This window comes from Syngnathoides biaculeatus, chromosome 3, assembly GCF_019802595.1.
Source record: "Syngnathoides biaculeatus isolate LvHL_M chromosome 3, ASM1980259v1, whole genome shotgun sequence".
In the NCBI taxonomy this organism is placed as follows: Eukaryota; Metazoa; Chordata; class Actinopteri; order Syngnathiformes; family Syngnathidae; genus Syngnathoides; species Syngnathoides biaculeatus.
The window spans coordinates 29,790,224-29,818,037 of NC_084642.1; the positions used below are offsets into that span (position 1 = coordinate 29,790,224).

The 27,814-nt window shown below is 42.2% G+C and overlaps 1 protein-coding gene across 3 annotated transcripts in view; it reads right to left on the reverse strand.

Moving 5' to 3' along the window:
- tspan4a (tetraspanin 4a) overlaps positions 1 to 27,814 on the reverse strand; it is a 139,233-nt gene that overhangs the window by 95,696 nt on the left and 15,723 nt on the right. Inside the window, exons 2-3 of one of the 3 annotated variants that reach the window (XM_061815243.1) lie at positions 23,950 to 24,056; positions 18,197 to 18,276 (exon numbers count right to left, since the gene is read on the reverse strand). In XM_061815243.1, the coding sequence (XP_061671227.1) occupies positions 18,197 to 18,259 (63 nt within the window). In that variant the 5' untranslated portion in view covers positions 18,260 to 18,276; positions 23,950 to 24,056. Of the gene's footprint in view, positions 1 to 18,196; positions 18,554 to 18,639; positions 18,823 to 23,949; positions 24,057 to 27,814 lie in introns of those variants that run through there. The other 2 variants (XM_061815241.1, XM_061815242.1) reach the window with 2 other exon arrangements.

The following is a 27,814-nucleotide window of genomic DNA, read 5'->3' on the forward strand; positions in this document are numbered from 1 at the left end:
GGCGTCTCCAAGTCGGCGATGAGATCCTGCCCCAAGTGGAGTAGTGCAAGTATCTTGGGGTCTTGTTCATGAGTGATGGAGGAATGGAGCGGAAGATCGACAGGCAGATTGGTCTGCAGTGATGTGGACTTTGTATCGGTCCGTTGTAGCAAAGAAGGAGTCAAAAGGCAAAGTTTTCATTTTACTGCCAAATCTACTTTCCTACCTCATGAGCTGTGGGTCATGATCGAAAGAACAAGATACTAGATACAAGTGGCCGAAATGAGTTTCTCTGCAGGGTGTCCGGGCTCTCCCTTAGAGATATGGTGACAGGCTCAGTCATCCAGGAGGGTCTCAGTGTCAAGTCACTGCTACTCTCAATTGAGAGGAGCCAGATGAGGTGGCATTCGGATGCCGCCTCCCTGGTGAGTTCTTCCGGGCACATTCCATCAGGAGGAGACCCCAGGGCCAATCCAGGACATGCTGGAGAGACTACGTCTCTCGACTGGTCTAGGAACACCTCAGGATCCCCCCAGAAGAGCTGGAAGAAGTGGCCGAGGAAAAGGAAGTCTGGGCATCCCTGCTACTGTCCCTGCGTCCAGTCCTCAGTTTGGTGGTGGAAGACAGATGGATGGATAACATGTTCTCAAAGTAAAAAAAGACTTTTCACTCTGCAGATTGGGCTTTGGTGGAGTTGTGGGGATGTTATTAATGAGAAAAGCAAATTAAATGTTCCCTGTGATGTGCCCTGAACTCAATGATCTAACAGAAATATCATGTAAATGATAAAGTGCAGTGGCAACTTGAACATGAAAATGAAGTGACTTTTTGAAAGAGAGATGCTATAAGGGAAAAACACTCACAACCAGGTATCATATTTATGTGCTCTTGTCGAAAGCAGATGTCAGTTTTAGAGTACTGAAAAAGTGAGACAACTCCACACTCTCATAGCACTCTTGAGTGTCATAACTGTGGTTATCTTGTAGCTCAAATTGCCAATTTCTCAGGTATAAATACCTGAGGACCTTATTCCTCTCTGTAAATCCTTAAAATGCTTTTCTCATGAAGCTTGTGCTTTTCACTGTCATGGCAGGAACTTCAGCCCATCCCGTCTGATTTAGAGTGAAAACAGAATGACATACTGGACGGCTTGTCTCCTTTAATCTACCGGAAAAAAATATTCCTAGGGAATAAAGTTATTTTATCCATTTCATTAGCAACATATTTTTTACTGTATGAAGACAATATCCATTGACCACTCTTTTTTTTGGTTGTTGTAAGGCACAATTTCCAGTATTTCACAAAATGCCTAAACCCCACAATAATACTGTTTGACAGGTGAAGTAGTAAGAATGTAAAATAATTTTTTCACCGTAATCATGTATGTTGTATGTGGATAATTGATCTTTAAAATGTTTAAGCAGGCTTTGCCTGAACATGTATAGGTGATTCTAACCTCAACTGTTTCACACAAATGGATGTTCAAAAAGGACAAGTTCCCCTCACTATGAGGCAGCAGAATTACAAAATCAACAGATTAGTAGGAAATTATTATAATAAAATATTAAAGTTATTATGGCGCATAGCTAGTATCAAACACGACCATAATAATGAGAGCTGGGAAAGTCTCAAAAGTAAACTTATAGACCATATTGAACTTGCAGTTAAAGAAAAGTGCTCTTTGGAGGCTTAATAATGATGTATAATGATAATGAAAAAAGATTTGGAATAATGAAGGTGTAGTTACAAGCCATGAGTGTGGCGTTTTCTCAGTGCTCAACAACACATAGAAAAGCATTCTTCTTCACATGCCACAATGCCGTCAAATAGATATAGCGACAGCATCACCCAAAGACTAAATTGGCCCCATTATGTCAATAAAAACATTACGTGGACTGAGAGTTTGTTTGCAACAGCATTTCTGTTTTGCATCTCTTCCACAGCCAAACTTGGATGCATTCAGCTTCTTTCTGCTTCCCATGCTTCAGTTTTCAACACAGTTTAAACAGTTTACAGTCATGGAGATGCTCTAATCTCACTTCAGCCAATTTAATGTCTGATCCCTTGTCAGTCACAATGTAAATATCGAGAAATTAGCATTCACACTCCCACTCACACATATAGGTATTTTGAGTCTAATGATCCTAATATACATGTTTTGGAATGTGTGAGGAAGCTGGCATGAAAGCACAATGAGAACATCCAAAATCCATAACGATTTAGTTCAATCTGAAATTGGATCCATTCCACTAGGGGAGTGCACTGTAGCCTAAAGGTAAGCGCCTGGCATGAAACCACTCTGTCAATTAGGTGTGTCGAGAAGTCTCTTTTTCTTTCCTATTAAAACAGAGTTGGAGTGGTGATGGAGCTCATTGGTTCCATTTGGTCTCCATCTGTAATGAGAGGCTGCCAGGAGGTTACTTCTTGGACATATGCATATATCTTGAACACATCACAGCTGTCTTGCCGATTTTATTCACGTCTCGAGTGCTTCGCTGACTAAAACAAAGTGGACCTGTTCATGCGGATTTTACAACTGTGTGATTCAGTGGATGAATTTCCTTAAAAAAAAATTGTGAAGTTCCTGAAGTGGGCTGCGGTTCATGGTGTACTGAATGTGACTCAATGGTCCATTCATAGTGAGCAAACGGAGAGGGATGTCTGCAGTGAAGTGCTGATTTCAACACACACATGCTGTTTTTCCATTATACTGCACATCACTTTGACACATTCAGTCCTCAAGTGTCCTGTATGAATATTTTAACATTTGCGTGATTCATGTCTGTCAACATGAATTACTCAAGATACTTTTCTAGTATGGTAAGAAAGGGTTTTTCAACTCTTTTCCACTCACATAAACACAGTAGATCAGGTGTCTCAGTCACATCGGTCAAGAGCCAGCAGAAGTACGTCAAGTCCCTTCCAGTGGCTGACCAAGGAGTTTAAAAAAAAAATCATGAAAACCACATTTGAATCAGCACTTCGCAAATTCTCGTAGAATCCAAAAAATGGGAACTCCCGTCCCACCCCCCCCCACCCCCCGATATCAAACCATTATTTTCCAACTACTGCTCGATCAAACATTTCCACAGTGGTTTTGTCTGCCATTGGAGCAAGACGGGACAAACCTCTCTCCGACTCGTGTGACGAAGTGCTGGGACGTTAGCCGGCTACTAATAAAGGAGGTACAAGAGTGCAGAGTACGGGCATTTGTTTCACAAAGGTACGTGAGAAGTGTGTGTATGTCTAATCTGTGACGTGTCCAAGACCAGATACAGACTTATCATCCACCCTTTGTGGACCTTTGTGCAAAAGCGATCAAATGAAACTGTATTGACCAAGCACTTTTCATTCAGTGATAAGCATCTCAAAGTGGATTACATACAGTACGGTAGTTAAAAACCATGCCTCCCTGACTACGCATCCACACAGGTACATACACTAACACACATGCAGTTAAAAATAAGCCTACAGCGAGATATGGGGAAATCAAGTGGAAAATGTCATCTCAAGGAACTGTCTACACAAAGTAATAGGGGAGGGGGTCACATATGGTGACTGAGGACCCCAAGAGGCAGGACCATGGGCACGGTCAACCACAACTCCCAGTGCAGAGGGCTCCCTCTGACGAAACACTGAAGAACAATGAAATAATCATAAACCTACTTAAAACACATTCTTCAATTAAAAAAAGCATAAGACTGTAAAAACAGCTAATTGGACACTCTAAATTGCCCCTAGGTGTGATTAAGAGTCCGACTATTGTTTGTATCTATGTGACCTGCGATTGGATGACACCCGGTCCAGGGTATACCCTGCCTCCTGCCCGATGACAACTGTGATAAGCTCCAGCACCCCTGCGACCCTCGTGAGGATAAGCAGCTAAGACAATGGATGGATGGATGGATGTAAAACTGGCAGAAGAATAATGATAAAATATGATGATTAATACTAAAAGATTAAAAACAATAGTAATAAAAAAGATACAAGAATATAAAAGTTTGAAGGTACAATAAAAGTTATATTAAGTGTAATTTAAAAGCTCAATTTAAAAGGTACGTGTTGAGCCTGATTTAAAAAAAAAATTATAGGATTCAACCCTGCCAGAATGCCTGTTGTTAGAATCATTAACGCCATTCAGATCTTTCCTGTAGGAATCTTTTCCCAAATAGGGAGAATTTCTGTTCTGATGTTCTTCTTTGCATTCAGGTCAAACGCTTAAGCAGATGTATGATTTCTTCCCTTGCTTGGAGACATCAAGGCTTCATTTAAACGAGCGATGAGGAGACCCCATTCCTGAGTCATGCTGAGTGTCTGTTGGACCACGCTTTCATCGGAGAAGCGGATGAAAACATCTAACACCAGAAGCAACAGTACAAGAAAGAGACAAGATCTATCATCAGTGCTGTATATGTATTCAGAGAAAAATCCGATGTTTACATCCAGCAAATGAAAAAGAAAAAAGTACAGTACTTTCCCTCGGTTGCCAAGATGCTGAAAGCCATCCCTTTGGAGCAGAAAAAGTGTTTAATATTGCAGTCTGTTGTCCATGCTGAGGCAGGTGTTTTCATACACATATTCTGAGACTTGGCCAAACCAGAGCTCTGCGGGACCTTCATTACTAACACCTTGAGTGAGTTGTCAGGACAGACGGTTGAACTTCCCTATGTCGGCCCTGATGGGATGGAGCTCTGATGTGTAGCTAATATCCTAGACACATTTGCAGCATTTCTGGAAATCAGTAGAATCATATGCCTGCAAAGAGCTTTAGCACTGTGTGAGTCAGCCTTTTCTGCCATGTATGTCATCAAATCCAAGTTCAGGACTCATCTTCCAGGTGAGCATTCCACCAGAGCAGATAATCGCCAGGGTTAAAGTTGAAGTTTTGGTGTTTGAAAAAGGCCAAAATGCAGCAACAGTATCGGTGAAGTTATTTTACACAATATAAGAAGATCTGCTTGCCATTTTTAAATGTATTTTATATGCAAAACAAGCATATTAAAGTCTATGCAAAACAATACATTTTACCACAGCAATTAGCAATGTTGATAAAGGTCTTTCCCTGCATAAAAAGCGCTCACAGAAGATGAAAGGTTGGAGACTCTTTCCGACAATTATTCTGCGTGTCTATGTTATTCATGGTCACAGTTACTGGTAATTATTTTTATTTGCACGTAGTCTTGGTCTTGCCATGGGTTAGCTGCAGGTACTCTGGCTTCCTGCCACATCCTAAAACCATGAAAGTTAGGGTAATTGAAGACTTAAAATTGTCCATAAGTGTGAATTGTTGTTATAGAACGGTGCCACTCCCACCAAAAATAAGTACAGTGACAGAATGAAGAAAAAAATCTATCCATCCATCCGTTTTCTTAGACACTTATCCTCACTAGGGTTGCGGGAGTGCTGGAGCCTATCCCAGCTGTCAACGGGCAGGAGGCGGGGTACACCTTGAACTGGTTGCTAGGCAATCGCGGGGCACAATCGAGATGAACAGCCGTACTCACAATCACACCTAGGGGCAATTTAGAGTGTCCATTTAATGTTGAATGTTTTTGGGATGTGGGAGGAAAGCGGAGTGCCCAGAGAAAACCCACGTAGGCACGGGGAGAACATGCAAACCCCACACAGGCAGGTCCGAGAATGAACCCGGAACCGCCAAACTGTGAGGCCAACGCTTTCCAGCTGATTCACCGTGCCACCCGAAGAAAAAAAAATAAACAACTGAAATAAAAAAATTCAATCATTTATGTTAAGTTCAAAATTCCTGAGTTCCTGGAGCTTGATGTCACATTCGTCTAATCTGTCTGCAAATGAAATGTTTCAATATGTACATGCTTTTTACTGTATAAATGATTTTCTGTGCTGTGTACTATCCTGTTGTTTTGCACTCAGCACCCTTCTACCAAAATACTCACTCTCTCGCCTCTGAACATGTCCAAACCATCAAAGTCTGCTCTCTCTCACTTTGTCTCCAAAACATCCAACTTTACCTGTCCCTCCAATGAGCTCGTTTCTAATCCTATCCCACCTGTTCACACTAAGCGCGAACCTCAACATCTTCATTTCTGCTACCTCAAGTTCTGCTTCCTGTTGTTTCTTCAGGGCCACCAACTCTAATCCGTACATCATGGGCGGCCTCACTCTTCCTCCTCAAAAGAGCGAGAGGAAGACCAAAGAAAAGGTTGATGGATGTTGTGAGGGAGGACATGAGGACAGTGGGTGTTAGAGAGGATGCTGAACGAGATAGTCTTAAATGGAAAAGGATGACACACTGTGGCAACCCCTAACGGGACAAGCCAAAAGAAGAAGAAGAAGAAGGTCTCGTGCACGTGGATACGCAGTCCAAGCATCCGCTTACGCTCGTTTGCCTCCATTTGCAGGGTCCCACAAAGCGCAAGTTATGACATGAACCCCATTTAAATAGCCCAGTCCCACTAAGAGTCGCAGTTCTTATAGTCCTTGGTTCCGAGCCACTAAATATAACAACTCACACGAATTCTGTGGGATGCTCTGACAAAGCAAAATTTCATAAATCGGAATGTTCCGCGCCCACTAAGCTTTGGTGTTTAAATTTGATCCCTGACCTTTACTGAAGCAGTAATAAGGCCAACCTCTTTCTCTGTGTGGAGGATATATGTTGTGATTTTGATTAACCTTTTCTGAAAGATCCCAGTGTGTCAAGGAGTGCCTTATTTTATGCAGTGGAAAATGATATTCAACAAGGAGCATTTTTAAGACCTGTCTTATTCATAATTTACCACACTGTAAGAGTCCCCTCCCTAAAAGACTGTACAGCAGTGCCAGTCTTTACACTTATGACTTTATTCCGTGTTGTTTGGGTGACTTAGTAAAATGTGCTGCTGGGAACCTGCAAATTTCATTTCGTGCTCTGGAAGACTGACTTGTCAACTGGCATTTCTTCAACAATGTGGCAACGAAAAACACTATGCATTTCTTGAAATAGATGTTGATTTTTCTTGAATTAAACCACAGGTATTAAATTTTTATTGAATCCTACAGTTAAACGGTGTTTTGCAGAAGAGGAAACAAGAAGAACTCCTTTTGATCATCCATAGATTTTATTGTTAAAACTGAGTGGTGCTTGCTACATCGCTCTCTTGCCCTGAGATTCATTCTCCCCCACGCAGTTGATACTCTATACCTTAACACATCTCTGATTAAATGAAACACAGGGAATGAACAAACGTCTCCCATTTTGACTCGGAACAACCTCTTAATATACCACAAATGAATGCATTCTCATCGGTCACATCACCGTACAATTGTGAGCTAAGAACAGTTTTACATATACAGTCGTTCTCACTAATTAGCCCTTTGTTTTGATAGGTTAAACACGGCTACATCTTACATGATTTCAATTGTAAGGTTTTTAAAATCCTTTGGAATGAATGTTGAGAAAAACGATATGGTACAAGTTATATACAGTATTAATCGAAAGGTGGATGCAGTGAAAGTAAGACTGGATGTCCTGACACTGACAGAAGAGTCAGAAACTTCCCTCACAGAGTTTTTCTGCTACATCCACTCAGCCTCAGACTAATTTGGAAAGGTGTTGGTGAACTAGGTGAAAGCTCACTCACTCAATAAAGGTTCAGACATTTGAACGTTTTTACAACTAGAGGAAAACTGATTAGATTAGGCCATGTAACCACTATTATAACCAGTTTTTCTTTTTTACATGGAAACATTTTTACATAACTCGCTCCCTAAAGTGAAAACTGAAACTGAATTCATTGACTTTCATCAATGCTGAGAAAAGTGTGACTCTGAAGCACCATGGAGGTTTGCTTGACCCTTCTCACTGTGAAAGCGGCTGCCCACAACAGGAATAAAACTCTGGTATGGTACTTGGCTGAATTGGTCTGAGTACCTACTGTAACTGCAATCCATGTGTGGGGTAAATTAAATTGAATATCCCCACAGGTGTTGTCAAACATCATTCATACTGTACCAACTTCCTCTTCATTGTTTTTCAGATCTTTTTTTTTTTCGACCAGAGAACGCAAACACAGAGACCCTTGACAACACCTACACGGAAAAAAGTACCTAATATACCTTTTCCCTTTTCCTCAAAAATAATCAAATTGTGTAATTCTAACATTTTAATTCTGGGCAACCGATTTACATGTTTGAATGAAGCATTTTCAGTGTACAGTATTTGTATTCTATGTATGGTAACTGAAAGCTCCGAAGGACCAGCAATGTTTCTCCAGCAGGCTTATCATTATACAATGTTGTGTATTTAAATTGTTGCACATTAGTCGGAGTGTTTTTTAATATGAATCTGTTCAGGTCCCTTCACATAAACCTGCCAAAGCTTCTCATCTTCTGAGGCTGTGAATTTTTTTAGTGTGATTAAAGGTGATGGGCACCCTGGGTTTCATTGTAATTAAATCCTATGAGGGTTAGTTTAATTTGTGTTGTCTCAGTCCAGTGAAAGTAAAGTTAAATAACTTGTGAGTAATTAGCACATTGGCAGCTCAATGTATTTTTAGTGGCGCTATAAATCTTGGTTCAGTATTGTGCTGTGCAAACAAGACAGTTGCTATCCCAATTTGATTTCATCTGACACATTTTAAAATAGTGTAGTTCAAACGTGTAATGTGCAGATGGGAATGAGGAAAACTTGCCTGATCTCTTGTATGACAACCCCGTGCATTTCTGACATGTCAAAAATGTAGTGGGCTAGAGCCACCACAAGATTTCCCGACCTCCTTTCCCCCTCACTATGCCTGTTTTAAGGAGATGAGCTACATGAAAAAAAGGAAGGCTGTAACTGTGTGTCTTGGAGAGGACCATAAAAATTAATTCATTGATAGTTGAGAATTCAGTTGGTCATGTGCAATTATATGTGCAATACAAATTAGCAAAACAAGTGCCCTAATTGGCTGCACCCAACAAGTGTTGCAAGAGTGACATGCACCCAAGACGTATGTTCCAGAAACTCCCCTGGGCAGCAAAATTTTGCTCAGTATGGCATGTGTGTCGGTATTTGCCACCATTTCTTGTTTTAAGTTTTCACAGCGTAGGCGGTGCGAATATGGACGGTCCTTATGGTCCCGTCACACCATGACGTTCTGGCCAGCGTCCTACAGCGTTTGACGAAACGTTGGTAGTCGCCCATGGTCGCCGGGATAGCTCCAGAGTAGCGTTGTTTCCACGCCAGTGAAGGTCAATGATCGCTGGGAATCGGCGGAGAACGCCGGTCTGGAAAAAAAGTTTTGAACATGCACAAAAGTTCTCACCGAGATCAGCGTTCATCAACGTTTAATTTTAAACGCTGCAGAACGTTCAAGAACATCCGTGGAACGTTTTACTAAGGTTCGCCGAGCGTTGCACGCGTTTGCCTATCGTTAGTCAGTGGTAACTCTAGCTTTACTTGGTTGTTACTTAATCATTCGCTTTGCAGTGAACGACTCACTGGCAACCTGTCAACGCCCACTGAACAATCCCCTGGCGCACACAGCGTGTAACCAAAGTGAAACGAACGTCGTTTGGTTTCCATTGAGTGTCATTCGAGCGTTTCCTGAACTTCCATGCATATGGGTATATAAACCGATGCTTTGTAAAAGCAAGGTCCATTTAATATTAAGCTACAGTAGAGAGCACCTACTATGGAAGATCCAGAAAGCAGCAGTTCGTTTTCGCGGAAAAACTCCACCTGACTATCCTCAACAGCCCTGTCCAGGATCCTGCAATCCTTTCTCTGCTTCTTTTGTCTCTTTGTCGGACCGTCCTCACTGGGGTTTGCAAGGTGTTTAGGGTCCCCAGGGGGTGTCACATGGTGCGTGACTTCGCGGACGTGCTCTTCCTCCTGCTGTTGTTTTTCCTCCAAACACATTGCTCGTGATGAAAGAGGCTTAGCTCTCTTATTAGCAGCGCTAGTTGCTCAAGTCCGCGCCCTAACTTTTTTTTCTTCTCGGCAGCGTGATGCTCACTGTTCTAACTCACGACAACAGCTGAAGTGTCTATGAACTTTCCAACGTTTTCGTGCCGGTTCCACTGTAAAAATTCCACGCCAGCAAAACGCTTTTCTGTCGTTATTCACCCATCGCTTAACACACTCGTCTTACGTAGACAAATCGCTCGTCGCGCCCCAATGACGCGTTTGCACACGCGAATGGTTTTTAGGGGTATCTTATTTGGTTTCTGTCACACGATTTTTGTGCGTTAGACACGCTTTTCGTGCATTAGACACACGTTAAATCATGCGTTAGACACACGTCAATCACACGGCACATGTGTCCTCCACGTTGGTGAATGCTGAAAAATAGAACGATTGAAATGTTCAGAGGACGTTGACCAGAACATCATGGTGTGACGGAGCCTTTATGATGGAACAGCAAAGAGGGAAAAATGGTAAGGCTGGGGAAATAAGTTTTAGGGGGCATTTAGGCCAACCTGTGATTGATTAATTAATCAATTGGTTAAAAGGGGGTTTGTCTCAAGACTTTGAGTTATATCTGTATTTCATAGTCCAGCCTTAATGACTGACCTATCTGAAGCTGGGAAAAACCTGAGGTGATTATTCAAGTGGGAATATTTGTGTATCATAAGACAAAGAATATTCTGATTTATTTAGCTCCAAGCACCCATCTGAGCATCCTATTGTGGCCTGTGAGGTTGATCTGATTTGATTACTGATCGTGATGAGAATTACAAATACTGTAGCTGCTATCCTCCAAAGCAATAATAATGACAGCAGAAAAGACAGTGTGGAGACATCCCTTGTGTGCCGGCTCCATTTCGAGGTTTCATATTGTTGCCTTTTGCGCGTTTATGTGCACAAACATGCCACACTCAGAAAATGCAAACTGTGGCCCTATTAAGTGAGATTCTCATGCTATGCACGTCGTCGTGTCCTGCTGTGAATCGATGAATTGTGTGGCAGGGAGGGCTGAACAGGGCAGGTCAGACACATCTCAGATGAGTAGAAGGGCAATTTCTATTGATCTGGTAAGATCATTGGAGACGGATGCAACCCATTCACAACTCTGGCAATCTCTGGATTTTCCACTGGGCTCTGACCTACATTATGACGACAAGTAAACACAACTTCAGAGAACATGTCTTAAGGCTCTTCCTACAGCCTGAATTTCTATCTCTTGCATCTCTGTCCCAGAATCACCCACTGTTGAAAGCAATATCCTCTACCTACTCAAGCACTCTTCCAAAAGTCAGGAGAAGCGATTTTGTGCTGTCCAAATTAATTAAAAAGTGTTTTTGGTATTTCTTTTCTGATCTGGGCCATTTCAACCCTTGTGGTGGTGTCAAGATATGAAAACTTACATATTTTTTAGTATCTTACTGTTGCAAGTTTATGCAAGAGTCATCACCACTAGATTTACGGGATCATCAGCATTTGTCTTGGGGTGCATATGTTGCTTATTAGCTTTTGTTGTTTGTTTGGGAATATTTTCACGCTCTAACACACTTGATCTGCGTTTCAGCTTACTGTATTGCACACTTCACACTTTTCTACTTCCATTTTAATGAGAAGGGTTGTCTGCTTGTGTAGAGTTTACATGTTCTCCCCATGCCTTGCGTGGGTTTTCTCTGGGTACTCCTGTTTCCTCCCACATCCCCAAAACATGCAACATTAATTGAACACTCTAAACTGCCCCTAGGTGCGATTGTGAGTGCGACTGTTGTCTATTTCCATGTGCCCTGCGATTGGCCCTGCCTCCTGCACGATGGCAGCTGGGATAGGTTCCAGCACTCATGTGAACTTTGTGAGTATAAGCGGCTAAGAAATTGGATGGATTGATGATGTAAACACACAGCAAAACAAAGCAGAGCTATGAATGATGTGCTAGTAAGGCAATATCCTTCGTGCCAAGAACGGAAACCCATCCAAAGTTTTTATAAACAACACTGTTACAGGAATGAAATAACAGTCGACACGTAACATTCTCAAAATTGTTGTTTTCAACTTTATTCTACATTCAAAAGAGAGGAATTTGTTTAGATTAATATTAACGAATAAAAGGATAACGAGCGCCGTAGTTTTGTTTTATAGCTAATGTATATGATTATGGCCTTTTTAAAATGCACATGAATTTCATGGGGTTCACGACCGGGACAAAGGACAGCGCAGGGACGCAGGTTGCTAAGTGACCAAATAGGTTTAAGCCTGGTGTCTTTTCCCATGGAAATCCCTGGCTTAGCCTATAATGAGGCAGAGTGATACAAGTGAAGCATGTGTGGCTATGCTATATCTTATTATCAGCGAACATAGTTAAAAATGCACAAATCAAATATTTTGACCTCTTTCAATCAACCTGGTTGTGTGCTTCCTTGAGGTGCAAGTGACTTGACTTGCAAATTCTTTATGATACCAGCCAATGGTTGGCCGATTTATTTGGTTTGACTTGGGTGCCCCGGCTTGAAATACGAGCTCTGTGGTGGTAGTAAACGCAACCTACTACACAATAAGAAACATTTTGGCAAATGTTTTTTTTTTTATTGACACTCCCTGATGAAATTTCATTTCTAACGAAACATAAAACAAAAAGTGTTGTGTATTTTAAACAATATCACTTGGACTTTCAAGCTGCTAACTTAATGCTAATGCTAAATAGCGTCTGCTGTGGTGCTATGCAGCTTTAAGCAACAGATTGTACACAAATGGTGCAGTAACAGTAAGGACAGAGAAAATAATATAATACAACATTGCATATAGTATAATACATAATATTATACATTCCTTATCCTCGCTGAAGAATGATGAATATTGGTCCTGTACTGATTACCTCAGAGAGAAGCTGAGCTCTAATTATAATTTCCATAGTTCTGTCTACTGTGTTCTAAGCAGGATATCCCCAGCTACAATGATTGGCTGCTGCAAAGAGGCAAGGACTGCCTGAACTTGAAGATCAATTTTGAAGTAAATTGGAAAATTTTGCAACGTGTATATTTGATGAAGCATGTCATCAAGAAAACATTTTCAAAATTTATTTGGAATACACCCAGTATTTTTAGCTTGGACCCTAGTAAATCCGTTGGCTACAAAAGTGTAGTATAAAACTCCAATCGTCAGCAGTGACATCACTTCCAGGAGACTCATGGTACACCACACTGGTTGTTGTGGATAAAGCTGTTCAATATCTTCTTTCTGACACGTTATTCATCTGTGTTCCTAAGATGCCGCATTGCTGTATTGCTATGCATTGTTTCTATTTTGTAAAGCAGTGGCTCGAATGCCTCAATGTTATAGCAGCAAAGTCCTTCGAGACAAGATAACCCTACAAGCACTTCGTAGACAACATTTTGTTGTAGTTTGACTGAAGATGCGTTACAGAAGAACTTGTGGTTGTGGGGCAAAAATTTGACTGCCAAAAATGAAAGTTATAGCATTAGCTACACTGGTGAACAATGTTGGTGACAAAAAGAAAGACAATCAACAGATATTTTGAAAATCGAATAGTTTACAATACACTATGGATAAGCTATCTGGCGAGCCTCCTATATGACTTACATTGATAATTTATTTACCGCAAGTAGAACTAACTGGTTCTTTACTGTTCATAAGATAACGAAACACAGAGCAAAGTACCAGTAAATCACCTTCATAAATAAACGATCTCTGAAGAAGATGCTATAATTTCCTTGAAATTGAATTTGCTTGGTCGGGAGGGAGGACCTACATGATAGTACTAGTATGCACGCACGTGCGTATCTGTTGCTGGCTAAATGGCTCAAAAAAGTGGAAACTCGACCACGATAATTGGATACACCGGATACAGTACAAACAGAATAACACTCAGATAGGATAAAGATTAAGAAAGTTATGCCAGTTTGAAACTCCCATTCAACAGAAAAGTTCACAGCTAAAATCTTGGCCCTCATTGACTTTGCATTATGAACTCGTTCCTTATAGTACCAGTGACATCCCTATATTCATTGTAAAATAGATATTGTTGTGAAAATTACAGATAATATTATTCACTTCAATGTCTATACGAAAAAATAAATATGAGCGGAGAGCGTGTCATTCATGTGCAAAGTTGCGGAAGTCTCACTCGACATCCAAGTCGTGGCCATATTGCCTGCAACGTCCTCAGCAGACATCACACTTAGACAGTCGTCATTGATAAGACGCTGTGCCACCTGCTATGGGAGATGAACAACTGAGATTTTCAGATTTTTCCGACGCCCCTTCTGACATGAAAGCTCTTTTCGAAGAAGAGGACATCTTACAATCGAGTGAAGTGGCCAGGGCAATATTACCCTATCCTTTCGATCCATATTTTGATGATATGCGGATCACTTCTAACTAACAATAGACTCCCCGACAGTATGTAGCGTACTCAGGAGGAGCCATGCCAGGCAAAACATAGGTGGTCGGTGGGGGAGCTCCTTTCTCCTTCGCATGTGGCCAAACCACCCACGGCTGCACATCGACACATTTAGCACCCCTGACTTACGTACTTTAAGTTATTATGACACAAGTCTTTTGTTACTTCTGAGAGAATTATGTCCCCTCCAATTATTATTTTTCTTTAATAGCTCTATACACACCTACCTGTCATTTGAAACACCCACAAAGCTCTCGTCTTTTGTACCTGTGCAATCGATTTTTCACAACCCGGGTGTTTTGGAAACATGTGAAGAGTGAATCCATCCTCCTGAGTGTTCGTCCAATATCCAGGAATACAACGAGACGGCATTTTGGATAACACGCAGGAAAAACAGCTACTTTCGCGCCGGTAAAACAGGTGTGAACACACAAAACTGCCAGTGTGGGCTTCTGGAAAAAAACGTCACTTTCTGGTTCTTCTCCAAAACGAATGCTTTGAGTGGATTTTCATAGCGGGAGATACAAAAAGTGTATACAACAACATCATGATGCGTGGTGAAAAAACGGATGGGTCCATTCATGCTGCCTTTTTTAAAATTAAAAACATACTAAAAATGATGCCATAGGTGTCTTTAGGACTCATTTATTGCCAAAGACGAAGATTGAAATGTTTTCATAAACAAATTCTGTTTAGTGCAAAACACATATTAAATCATTTCCAGTGATTTTTTTTTTTTTATCTAAGATTTGGGAAGAATTTTTTTTGTATGACACCAGATGAAGACCCATGTGAGGTGTTGGAGCATTGTAGGGGCGTGGTTGAGAGGGAAAGACACAGTCAGTCACAGTTAGAGCAAAAAAACATGGATGTCTGTACATTTTAACCTAAAACTGATTTTTGTTGTGGCCAAAATGGATGATGATGTGCTGTCGTCATCCTTTTCCCAAAAAAGAAAGGGATGATGCTGACAAATGCCATGTAACACTGGTCGCATTGAGCATTTGAAGGCCTGCAGTAAGATGGCGATCAAATCTTGAGGCACTTACCCCGAAACATGAAAAAATGTAGGCCTTCAAAAATTGGTCAAAATGAGTTTGTCACTGGAAAACAGTACACATATCAATGGAATGATCTTTGAAAGACCTGTCCGATAACGCTGGTCTAATTTAAAAAGATTATAAAGTGACGCACCTCCAATATGGCAACAGCCACCGCATCTGGCTCGTACATGTACTGTATGTATGACCCAGATACGGTGGCTGTTCTGTTGTTGGCATTTTCAATCATTTCAGTGAGAAAAGGTGATTTCAGATATGAGTGCTGGAGTTACGAACATGATTATGGAATGAGTTATTAATTAGCCCCTGCTCTCGCGACGGTGCTCGACCCACAGCAGCCTCTCGCCCCTGCCACGGCGGGGCTTGACCCGCAGCCGCCTCTTGCTACTGCCTCGGCGGCACCTGACCTGCCACCGCCTCTCGCCTCTATCTCGCCGGTGCTCAACCAGCATCCACCGCCTCTTGCCCCTGCTCCAGCAGTGGTGCTTCGCCCACAGCCATCGCCTCTTACCCCCGCTCCAGCGGTGCTCGACCAGCAGCCACTTCTCGCCCCTGCTCTAGCAGCAATGCTCAACCAGCAGCCGCCTCTCGCTCCTCTTTCAGCGGTGGTGCTTCAACCGCTGCTGCCATGTGTTCTTGTTGCTAGGATGCTGCTCTACCATTGGGACTATCTTCACAGAAATCTGCCTGACTGGCCCCAAAAAGACCCTGGTGCTTGGCGTCCGAGCCAATCTCCTGAACTGCTCAGCCATGCACCTCACTTTGGGTGGCCTGGACGGCCACTGGACTGACCATGGTGGGGGTCTGGACAACATAACCCTGCACATGTTCCTATCGATTTGTTTTACTTCAGCGCAGCAAGTCTGACCCACATCATAAAATTATTCAATCAGGGTCGGACACCGCATGGCGGCTCAAGCAACTCCCTTGAGCGTAGTTCATTTTAACACCGATGTCGGATGAGAGCACCTACCTCAGATAGCATACATGCGTGAGAGAAGAAAGTAATAGTGTGAGGCTTCCTTTATCGTCTTCTGATCTTCCCACTTGCCATTGTTGCTGCTGTTTATCTACGCTCTGCTTTTTGTGTTCATATGTTCACTAACTGGTGTCAACACTTGAGCCTCCACACCTCCTGCGATGGCACCTGTTGTGATTTTAATTTGACCCCATACATTTACTCATCAGATTTTAGGCTTCAATGAACAGTAATTAGGAAGACAATAGAACCTGCACAGATTATGGCTGCAGGAAAATGTTATTAACAGAAGTCTCTGAGCCAGAATTGGAAAAAAAACGTAGGTTGTGGCCCATCTTAGAATTTGCATTCAGTTAATGTCTGCATTATTGGCGTTGATAGGTTGTCACTACTGATTTTTTAAATGGTAATCCCTGATCATGTAAATGTTTTCCTTGTTTGGAAGGCATTTTAAACTATGAGTGGAAGAGGAAACATTTATATATTAGACAGTGGAGCCAACCAGTATCCAGACATTTTTTTTTAAATATATGAACTCTTAATGTGATTTCTTTTTGTGAAATAACTAATTGATCAAACGTAAATAATTTTGAGTCCTCATTGATTAATATACCTGTTCTGTTCACTCTTCTACTTTCTAGTTTGTTTCATCCATTTATATTTATGAAAAAAATGTGTATTTCGACCACTGTTGACAGCATATATGTGTTGAGGGACTGCACATCATACGTCAAACAATATGGATATAGGTGAAATTAAAGTTAAGTGTTATTAATCCTCTGAGGAAAATCCCACTGTTAAATAAAGCTTGATTTGTGTAATGAGTCAGCAATATGTATGACACAGATAAGAAGAGGGGTTACATTTTGAATGACCTTGCCCATTCATACTTGGAAGTTGGAAGCCATAACTGGCTTCTCTTCAGAGGAGAGGCCAATATCTCATTGTGGTCAAGTGATCAATATATTTCTCATCGCACTAATGCACACACAACTGCACATAGCTGTGCTAATAACAAATTGTGACCTCCCTTTCACCGAGTTTTATAACAGATAGAAGATATAAGAGGGAAGAGGGTTGCTCAAAGCCGTGGGGAGATTGCATCTGGGGAACTAGATTGTATTTCAGGAGTCAACTCATTCTATTTCAACTAAGAAGAGAACAATGGGTGAAACAAATGTAGTGCCAGGAAGGCAGTCAATGGTGACCACAATCCTTTACAAACTATGTGACAAGTTAGAAGAGATTTCCCGAAGGAGGTTGTGGCCAAAAAAAAATTGATGGCACACAAAAGGATATTAATATCTGATCCACTCCAGGGGAACATGACAGGTTTAATAGTGTGAGCGAAAGTGATCTGTTCTGGGGTTATCGGGATGCCAGTGACACAGGCAGACAAAACACGACAGCTCTATGGCAAAGTGATTTGATCAGCGAGCTACTGAGCAGTGGCAGTCGCTTATATCTTTATGCTGAGGTATATACTTGTACAGGGAGGAGGGCAAAGCAAAGCCAAGTAGGGATTTACTGCAATGATATCGCTATGATTAAGTGGACATAATACACGCTCTATGGAAGCCAAAGCCTAATGCTGCAAAGAAGTCAGCGTCCACCCACAATTTCAATATCTTATAGTGAGAAAAGAAATGCTTCACTCACCCACGCAGTGAGCATTGCACACATCTAAATCCATGATCTCTATCACCTTCCCACTCTCCTGTCGCATCATTACCACACAACAAACACCCATAAAATAAATGGGGGGGGGGGGAACAAGAAATCCAAAGGAGTACAAGAGTTGAGGAAGTTTTTAAAAAGGTATGGAAGTCTGTCACAGTAAACAAAATGTAAGATCTTACCCAGAACAGGAGATTGAAGAAGACCATCCCGTAACGCAGGGCCATCATACAACCTTCAGCCATCCTGCAGCGTCGCAGTTCTAGGAGGAATATGAAGGAGAGGTCCAGGTAAAACACCACATACTTCTTTCCCTGAGTGCAACGGCCCTTGGTTGTCTGAGGCCCCTTTGTGGTGGTGAAACCAAACGCAAACGGCGGCCGCTTGTACTCAAACTCCCCACTGAAGCGATGGAAGCCAGAGGTGAAGGTCGGTGTGTCGGGTTTGCTGTCCAGAGACGGACTGCGCCGGTACGGCGTCTCATCCGTGCTTGAGCGTCTCATAATACTGTTTTTTAGCGGCAAATGTGCAATTTGGCACTGTGCACACAGAGTTCACAATTAGGGAGCCAAAGTCATTGAAGGGTGACGGTGGAAGCAAGTGTTTTCACCTATCCTCAGTTTACCTCAAAAGTGAATCTGAGCACTTTGAAATCCTGAAGCATCTGATTAAATTATGTCCCAAGAGTAAAAGCGTGATAAGAGTTAATCTGTTAGAGATAAAACTCTGTCATTCACCTGATTCCTAAAGCCTGTCACTGCATGCAGCAGGAGAGTTTGCATAATCCGACTGCAACACCTGTGTAATTCTTGTGTGTTTAGAACATAATCCAAGCACACTGACTATCCCTGTTTCGCCCCTCTAATTCCCCAAACACAGGTGTCGAGCCCGAGCAGATAAGATGGTTAGCAGCTTCATCACGGATCACTTTAATCAAGCAGATGATGGCAGGGCTTTGACATCCCCCATCCTCTCAAGCCCAGCTGGTTTGGGTAGTCCAGATAATACAGAAATGTCCTACCAGGTCTCATGAGAAGTTGCTGATCGAGTTCCCCCTGCAACTTCTCAAACGTGGGCTCGCGCTGTGTCTCAGAGCTCAGCAATGTGCATGTGTGAGATGTGATTTTGCTGACATGCAGTGAGAAGAGAAGGATGTGGGTGTGAGTCTAAACGGAACATTACAAGCAAAAGAAGGATGGATAATGATCATGAGCAAACTAAAATTTGTGAATTGGAATCACTAATCTGTTACCCTCTCCTTGTGGCTCTGCCCTAACTTGCCAATTCTACCCGGAAAGTGTCTAATGGTTACTCCTCCTCTCTCTTCACTGCTCACACAAACCGCGCATCAAGTCTCCTTCTTCAACTCCCTCATATTCTCTTCTGACGCCTCACAACGTGTCCCTCAGTGCTGACGATTCTTAATTCATTTCCAGACACTCATTAGTAAGGCAAAGTGTCCCGTCTTCTGGTCCCTCTCTCTTGCGCTACAAAGCGTTTGCCTCTTCCTCTCTAGGTGGGCATGGAGATCAAGACGTCCAGTGGGGTCATGGCCGAGCAACGAGACAGGCAGTGGAAAGAGGGACAGTTTCTTCACAGAAGCAAAAGAAAGACTGCAGTGTTCAAACGCTGATCCACTCTCTCTCCCTGAAGCTCCCTCCCTCTCTATTCACCAGCGCCTGTTCTCTTACTCCCCCACCCTCACCCTTTTCTCTTGTCCCTTCCCTCACAAGCTCAGATGCTCTGCGCTCAGCATGCGCAATCTCTCTTACACCACGTCTCCTCGATAGCTGTCCCATAAACCTGCTGGAGCAAAGACAGAAGTAGATGTTGATTCTCTAGCCACTCCCTACTATCAAGCACAGCCAATCAGTTTCTTGCAGCCCCGACCTCCCTCGAGCACACGCCAATCATACCTGGCCATCTTACCATATAATACACGTTCATTCTAAGTGTACATTTACGCAGAAGAAAAAAAATGGTATATGTGTTGTTAACCTAGCACTACTGTGCAGTGTGCTCCTCTTGCACCAGTGCTTCATCTTCTTCTGCTCGCTACTTCCTGTCTAGAACTCATTCCACATGCACAGGCTGTTTTGCACATTCCGACCACTCAGTGCAAGCTTGGCTTCAGTCTTGTTCCCTTCTCGTGCTCTCCCCTGGACCCAGCTCATGCAGCATCCGTGGAGCTGCAACCGACACAGATTTGCACCTGAAAGTGCCATGATGTGGACATTCATGTAAAGTGGCCAATTCAGCTCATATTCACACTAAAATAAAACCATGCTCTCCACATCTGTGTCAGTTGCTTTACGGGTCTGCAGAGACGTACCAAAGCTGCTGAATTAACTCATGGCTTCGTTAAATATGTAATGATTTTCTGTTATGTCTCATCTGTAGGTTGACTATGCCTCATACGCATGACAGTTGAACTAACCGTGTGTTCTCATGAAACATTACTGGACCAGAGCGCAATGATAAAAGGTAATTAGCAATTAGACTTAAGTGGCCTTTCTGCCACGTGAGGAAATTTGATGAAAAAAGACCTCCGTTTGAATTGCAAAGTAGGGGGCATAATTGTGTGAAAGAACCAGATAAAATCTTTGAAACACTCATGTTCCACGTGCATTAATGAGCATTTTTAATAAAATCTATGATAACAAATATTGCTGGATGAAGGCCCCTTTGATTTGATGTTTGAGGGATGAATGCCCTAGTGTCACATGATATAGCGCAGTGCAAGTTACTCTTGTAAAAAAATCTTTCTTCTTCTTTTCTTATCCTTTCGGCTTGTCCCGTTAGGGGTCGCCACAGGGTGTCATCTTTTTCCATCTAAGCCTGTCTCATGCATCCTCCTCTCTAACCCCAACTGCCGTAATATCTTCCCTCACAACATCCATCAACCTTCTCTTTGGTCTTCCTCTCGCTCTTTTGCCTGGCAGCTCTATCCTCAGCAACCTCCTACTAATATACTCACTCTCTTGCCTCTGTACATTTCCAAACCATCGAAGTCTGCTCACTCAAACCTTGCCTCCAAAACATCCAACTTTGGCTGTCCCTCTAATGAGCTCATTTCTAATCCTATCCAACCTACTCACTCCAAGAGAGAACCTCAACATCTTTATTTCTGCCACCTCCAGTTCTGCTTCCTATTGTTTCTTCAGTGCCAACGTCTCTAATCCATACATCATGGCCGGCCTCACCACTGTTTTATAAATTTTGCCCTTCATCCTAGCATAGAAACTTCTGTCACATAACACACCAGACACCTTCCACCAGCTGTCCCACCTCCACCTTAAATTCTTGTGTCACATCTATGGCACACCTCACCATTGTCCTGCTGCCCTCATGCGTGTCCTGTACTATTCTAATATATTTCCCCGCAAGACCAGACTTCCACATGCATTACCACAGTTCCTCTCTTGGTTCTCTGTCATAGGCTTTCTCTAGGTCTATAAAGATACAATGTAGCTCCTTCTGACCTTCTCTGTACTTTTCCACGAGCATTCTCAAGGCAAATAGTGCATCTGTGGTACTCTTTCGAGGCATGAAACCATACTGTTGCTTGCAGATATTTACTTCTGTCTTGAGGCTAGCCTCCACTACTCTTTCCCATAACTTCATTGTGTGGCTCATCATTTTTATTCCTCTGTAGTTTCCACAGTTCTGAACATCGCCTTTGTTCTTAAAAATGGGGGCGAGCACACTTTTCCTCCATTCTTCTGGTCTGTTCTAACCCGCTTGTATTGTATTGAATAAGTTGGTTAAAACCTCCACTGCCAACTCACCAAATTGCTTCCATACCTCCACTGGTATGTCATCAGGCCCAACTGTCTTTCCATTTTTCATTCTGTTCAGTGCCTTTCCAACGTCCCCCTTACTAATCATTGTCACCCCTTGGTGCTTCACACTTGCCTCTTCTACTCTTCCTTCTCTCTCTTTTCTTCATTCATCAACTTCTTGAAGTATTCTTTCCATCTATTTAGCACACTACTGGCACCAGTCAACACATTTTCATCTTTATCCTTAATCACCCTTACCTGCTGCACATCCTTCCCATCTCTATCCCTCTGTCTGGCCAACCTGTAGAGATCCTTTTCTCCTTCTTTCATGTCCAACCTGGTGTATATGTCGTCATATGCCTCTTGTTTAGCCTTTGCCACGTCTACCTTTGCCCTACGTCGCATCTCAATGTACTCGTTTCCCCTCTCCTCAGTCCTCTCAATGTCCCACATCTTCTTTGCTAATCTCTTTCCTTGCATTACTTCCTGTATTTCGGGGTTCCACCACCAAGTCTGCTTCTCCCCTTTCCTACCAGAAGACACACCAAGTACTAACCTGCCTAACTCTCTGGTCACCTTGGCTGTAGTAGTCCAGTCTTCCGGCAGCTTCTCCTGTCCATCGAGAACCTGTCTCACTGCTTTCAAAAAGGCCGCACAACGTTCTTCATTCCTCAGCTTCCACCAGATGGTTCTCTGCTCTACCTTTGTCTTCTTAATCTTCCTACCTGCTACCAGAGTCATCCTACACACCACCATCCTATGCTGTCGAGCTACACTCTCCTCTACCACAACCTTATAGTCAGTAACCTCCTTTAGATTACATCGTCTGTACAAAACATAATCCACCCGCGTGCTTCTACCTCTGCTCTTGTTGGTCACTCTATGTTCCTGCCTCTTCTGTAAATAACTGTTCACCACTGCCATTTCCATCCTTTTCGCAAAGTCCATCACCATCTGTCCCTCAAAGTTTCTTTTCTGGATGCCATACTTACCCATCAATCCTTCATCGCCCCTGTTTCCTTCACCAACATGTCCATTACAATCTGCACCAATCACAACTCTCTTTCTGTCTGGGATGCTTCATCTCTGGGTCACATCCTACCTGTGGGGCATAGCCGCTAACCACATTATACATAACACTCCTAATTTCAAATTTCATCATCGTCACTCGATCTGATACTCTTTTCATCTCCAAGACATTCTTAACCAACTCTTTCTTTAAAATAAATTCTCTTCCCATCTACTCCATGGTAGAATAATTTAAACCCTGCGCCTAAATTTCTAGCCTTACTACCTTTCCACCTGCTCTCTTGGATGCAGAATATATCAACCTTTCTCCTAATCATCATGTCAACCAACTCCTGAGCTTTTCCTGTCATAGTCCCAATATTCAAAGTCCCTACATTCAGTTGTAGGCTCTGTGCATTCCTCTTTTTCTTCTGACGATGGATCCGGTGTCCTCCTCTTCTTTGTCTTCAACCCACAGTAGCTGAATTTCCACCGACGCCCTGCAGGTTAGCGGTGGCAGGTGCGGGCATTGTTAACCCAGGCCACGACCGATCCGGTATGGGATTCTTTAGATGAATTTGTTTGGCACAGTATTTATGCCGGATGCCCTTCCTGACGCAACCCTCTTCATTTCGGGCTTGGGACTAGCCTACAGAGTGCACTGGCTTGCGCTCCAATAGGGCTGCATTAAAAACCTTTGTTTTAGAATTAAGGTATTATCGAATGTTCAGTAACATTGTATTTGGCCCAGAACTATGAATTTGAGGCACTTTTATTTTGTTGGTGGCACAGTGGCACATCTGGTTAGATCGCTGGCCTCACTGTTCTGAGGACCGGGTTTCAAATCCGGCCAGGAGGTGGGGTACACCCTGAACTGGTTGCCAGCCAATCGCAAGGCACATGGAGGCAGACACTCACAATCACACCTTGAGGCCATTTTGAGTCTCCACTTAATGCATGTTTTTGGAATGTGGGCGGAAACTGGAGTGCCCGGAGAAAACTCACACAGGCACAGGAAGAACATGCAAACTCTACACAGGGAGGGGTGGGATTGAACACGGGTCCTCAGAACTGTGAGGCCAACGCTCTACAGCTGTGCCACCATGCCATCTAAGTGCAAAATAGAAACTGTGTTACTCTCTTACTGCATATTGATTGGAGATATGCCCCGCTGCATCAATCGTTTTTGTCTCTCTCAGCTTCATGCATGTCACATCACGGGACTTTAACAGCACTTCTGGTTATATTGTACCTGTGTGTCAAAATCAAAGCATGAGTTTCAATATCAGTGTCTCTATGTATTAATCAACTTAAACCACGGGCCAGATTAGACCCCCTGATGGGCCAGTTCTGGCCCGAGGGCTGAATATTTGACACCTTTGAATTAAGATTTAAAATTTTACCAATATATTTACTTGATGTTCACCCATTGAGTTTGGTAGGTCGCAATGTGAACCAGACCAAAATTCTTATGTGCACCCCTGGTCATAAATGAGGATTTTTCCTTAAGTGGAAATATCCAATACAGCGGAACCTTGATTTGACACACTAATAAGGGCAAGGGTCATCCCTTAACTCAGATTGTTTATTAAATTTAATGACTGTTTGTATACAAAGGTGCAGGTATATTTAGGGTATTTACGGAAATATCATTTGTGCTTTTGATTGAGACCTCATGGAAAAAAGAAATGTAAACTGTGTCCAATTTATTTGTTGATTAAGTCACTAAATGCAATAATCTGCAGTCATTATTATAAAATATACACCCTGCGATTAACAAAACAGCAGGAAACCTATTAAGACAAACTAGATCATCATTTTCGTACTGTTGTCATTATTATTGCCAAACGTGGCACACCTTCACTGAAGCAGTCTCTGTCTGTCTGTCTGTCTGTCTGTCTGTCTGTCTGTCTGTCTGTCTGTCTGTCTCACTCTCTCAAAGTGACTGCTCTCATTCCCTTCAAATGTGGCAAAACAACTGGCCTGGACTGAGAAATCTCAGTGTGGAAGGGGACAATACATAATCACAGCGATCCATGTGTGAGTTTCTGCTCTTCCCCAAGGTGGCAACAGAGAATGTGTGTGAGTACCCCTGCATACTCGCGGTCTGGCACCCGCAGATTGAACTGTTAGTGGTTATATCTTATTTCATATTTTTGCTTACATTTTTTTTTCTTTGTGGGGGTAACAACCCTAAAAAGTTTTAATTTACATATATCCATCCATCCATCCATCCAATCCTTTTCTGATCCACTTATCCTCGAGAGGGTTGGATTCAGTAATCAATGGAAGTGGGTTTTTCAACTATTGTTCATGTTTGGAAACAAAAAATTCTTGAAATATCTCAACATTGTCATTTATGATATCTGCGAATTTGAAATTTTTGCGAGAATCATGGAATGTGATACTACATTTTGCTTTGCGGGCCACATAAAATCATGTGTTGAGCCGGATCTGGCCCCCAGGCCTTAAGTTTGACCCACGTAGGCATGGCGACAACATGCAAACTACACACAGGAGGGCCCAGGATTTAAAACCTGGTACTCAGAACTGTGAGGCCAACACTTACAGCTGCTCCACTGTGCCACCTATTTACATTTATATGTATATCCATCAATCCATTTTCTTAGCTGCTTATCCTCACAAGGGTCGCAGGGAGTGCTGGAGCCTATTCAAGCTGTCAACGGGCAGGAGGCCATGCTTTTGGGATGCGCGAGGAAACCGGAGTGCCCGGAAAAACCCACATAGGCACGGGGAAAACATGCAAATTCCACACACGAGGGCCTGGGATTGATCCCGAGACCTCAGGACTGTGACGCCAACGCTTTCCAGCTGAGCGCTGATCCACCGTGCTCCCTATATATATACATATATTAAAACTAACTTGCTTCCTAAATTTAGAGGGTTTTTTTTCTAGAGTATTAGTTTGGCGATGACCAGTTTGTCAAATTGGCAAAGGCGCAGACCAAACCTTGCGCTTGCGCAAATATTCAGAATCTGCCAGCATTTGTAGCAGACACACTGCCTATGAAAAAAGAGCTCTCACACTCTTTCTCTCTCTCTCTCTCTCTCTCTCTCTCTTTGGCTGTCTCTTTGTCTCTCTCTGTCTCTCTCTCTCTCTCTCTCTCACTTACACATACAGTATACGCAAACCTGAACACATGCACATACACACACAATTTCACACCTGACAACCTGCAGAAAATGTCGTGGGTCAACATGTACAGTACAAGTACACAAATTTGCTGGCAAGACAGCAGAATGGCATTAATCTCTGTTGTTAAAAGTGGCATTTCACAAATAAAAGCACCTATTAAAGTGCTTGTAACTGCCTGTGTGAAGCAGGAGGTAAATGGACAGCCATACTCAGAGAGATAAACAAAGTGCACCATGTTGCTCTGTGGTCCCTGTGCAGTCTTAAAGGCCTACGAGGCTAGCTTGCTTTCCCTTGTTTAAAACTGGAATATGATGCTCCTGAGAATATCTCGTTTAGATGACAAAACGGGCCACACAGAAAATTGTATAGGCACTTTGCACCCTAACATTATGAGCATACAAAAAGAGATTTTTCTACAAGTCACCTCAAATCATTCACAGCCATTTGTCTTGTCATATTTTGAGCATATCCAACCAGAAAATCATTCCAGTCTAACTGGCACAATATCTGTGGTGTGTGTTTGTTGGCTGTTGGAATGCAACATGATTTCAGATTTAAACTTATATACCATAAGCCTTTTTTCAAGAAAAATGGTTTGCATGCATTTTCTCAAAATAATTGCTTGATTGTACACTATTTTGTTCTTTTTATTGTTCAATTAAGCTCTGATGCTTGCAATACATTTTCTAATAATCACTAATTATTGGAAAAAATACATACCGGTATATGAATGACTTTTGTGCATCAGTAAATATAATAATTCAGTCGCCTGACTTCCGTTCAGGCAATTTGTGCTTATTTGCCACTCGGTCGCAGTACGAATGAGAATATGAATATATGTCTTCACTGCCCTGCGATTGTCCGACACCCAGACCTTTCTGCAACAAAAAAATTAACAAACAGCTGTAACTGTCCTTTCCACTTTGTTGTTAGTTGTTTCATGTCAGACCTCTTTAGAAAAAAGTATATTCCATCTAAATTATACTGTGGTACCTGATTAAATTATGTGAAAAGTGGAAACTGAGATCATCAAGGTTGGTTAAGTTACATAGCAGCACATTGAGCACATAATATTTCCATAATGTAAGTCTGAGAGAGAATCAATAAATTGAAACATGCAAAAAACAAATTGTTTCCTGTGGCGTTGAACTCAGATTTAGCTTATTTCAGGTCCTGAGATAGAAACACATTCTAATATTAGGAGGTAATGTTTTTCTCAGCCAGTTTCCAAAGTCATTGGTTTTGTACACCTGTAGTGCATTAATCAGAATATGACAGAGCTCGAGAATTGGTTGAGCTCAGTTTTTGCTTTCCACATTTTCAGATGTATGAGACAGATTACGGGAAACACATCATCATCATCATCATCACCACCGTCATAATCTTAATAGCACCATGATTAAAAACAGTCAGACAGATGAAGATTTCACTTTTCCCTTATTTCTTCGTGTAAATTGTAAAATGATCAATAAATTATTCCTTCTAAAGGGCACTTCTCTCTCTCTCTCCCCCTCTCTCGCCCTCTCTCTCTCCCTCTGTGAATTTATCATACTTCTCAAAATATTCTTTGACTGTATTAAATACCGCATGCAAAAGGATGAATTCAATTATCAAATATGTCGAACATTTTTCACATACCTCAGTATAAAGGAGTGCTTGTGCAGCTTTTGACAAGTAAAAATAAAAAATAATTTCTCTATTAAAACTAATTATTGGCCAAAATATTAAATAACATGTACAGTATATGTCTAGTGGTACAGTTCTTCAAATACCTCATTGAGGCACCATTAACCAGAGTCATTTGTCAGTTTCATGATGTTTATGAGTTTCTATAGTTTGCCGACATCCAGTAG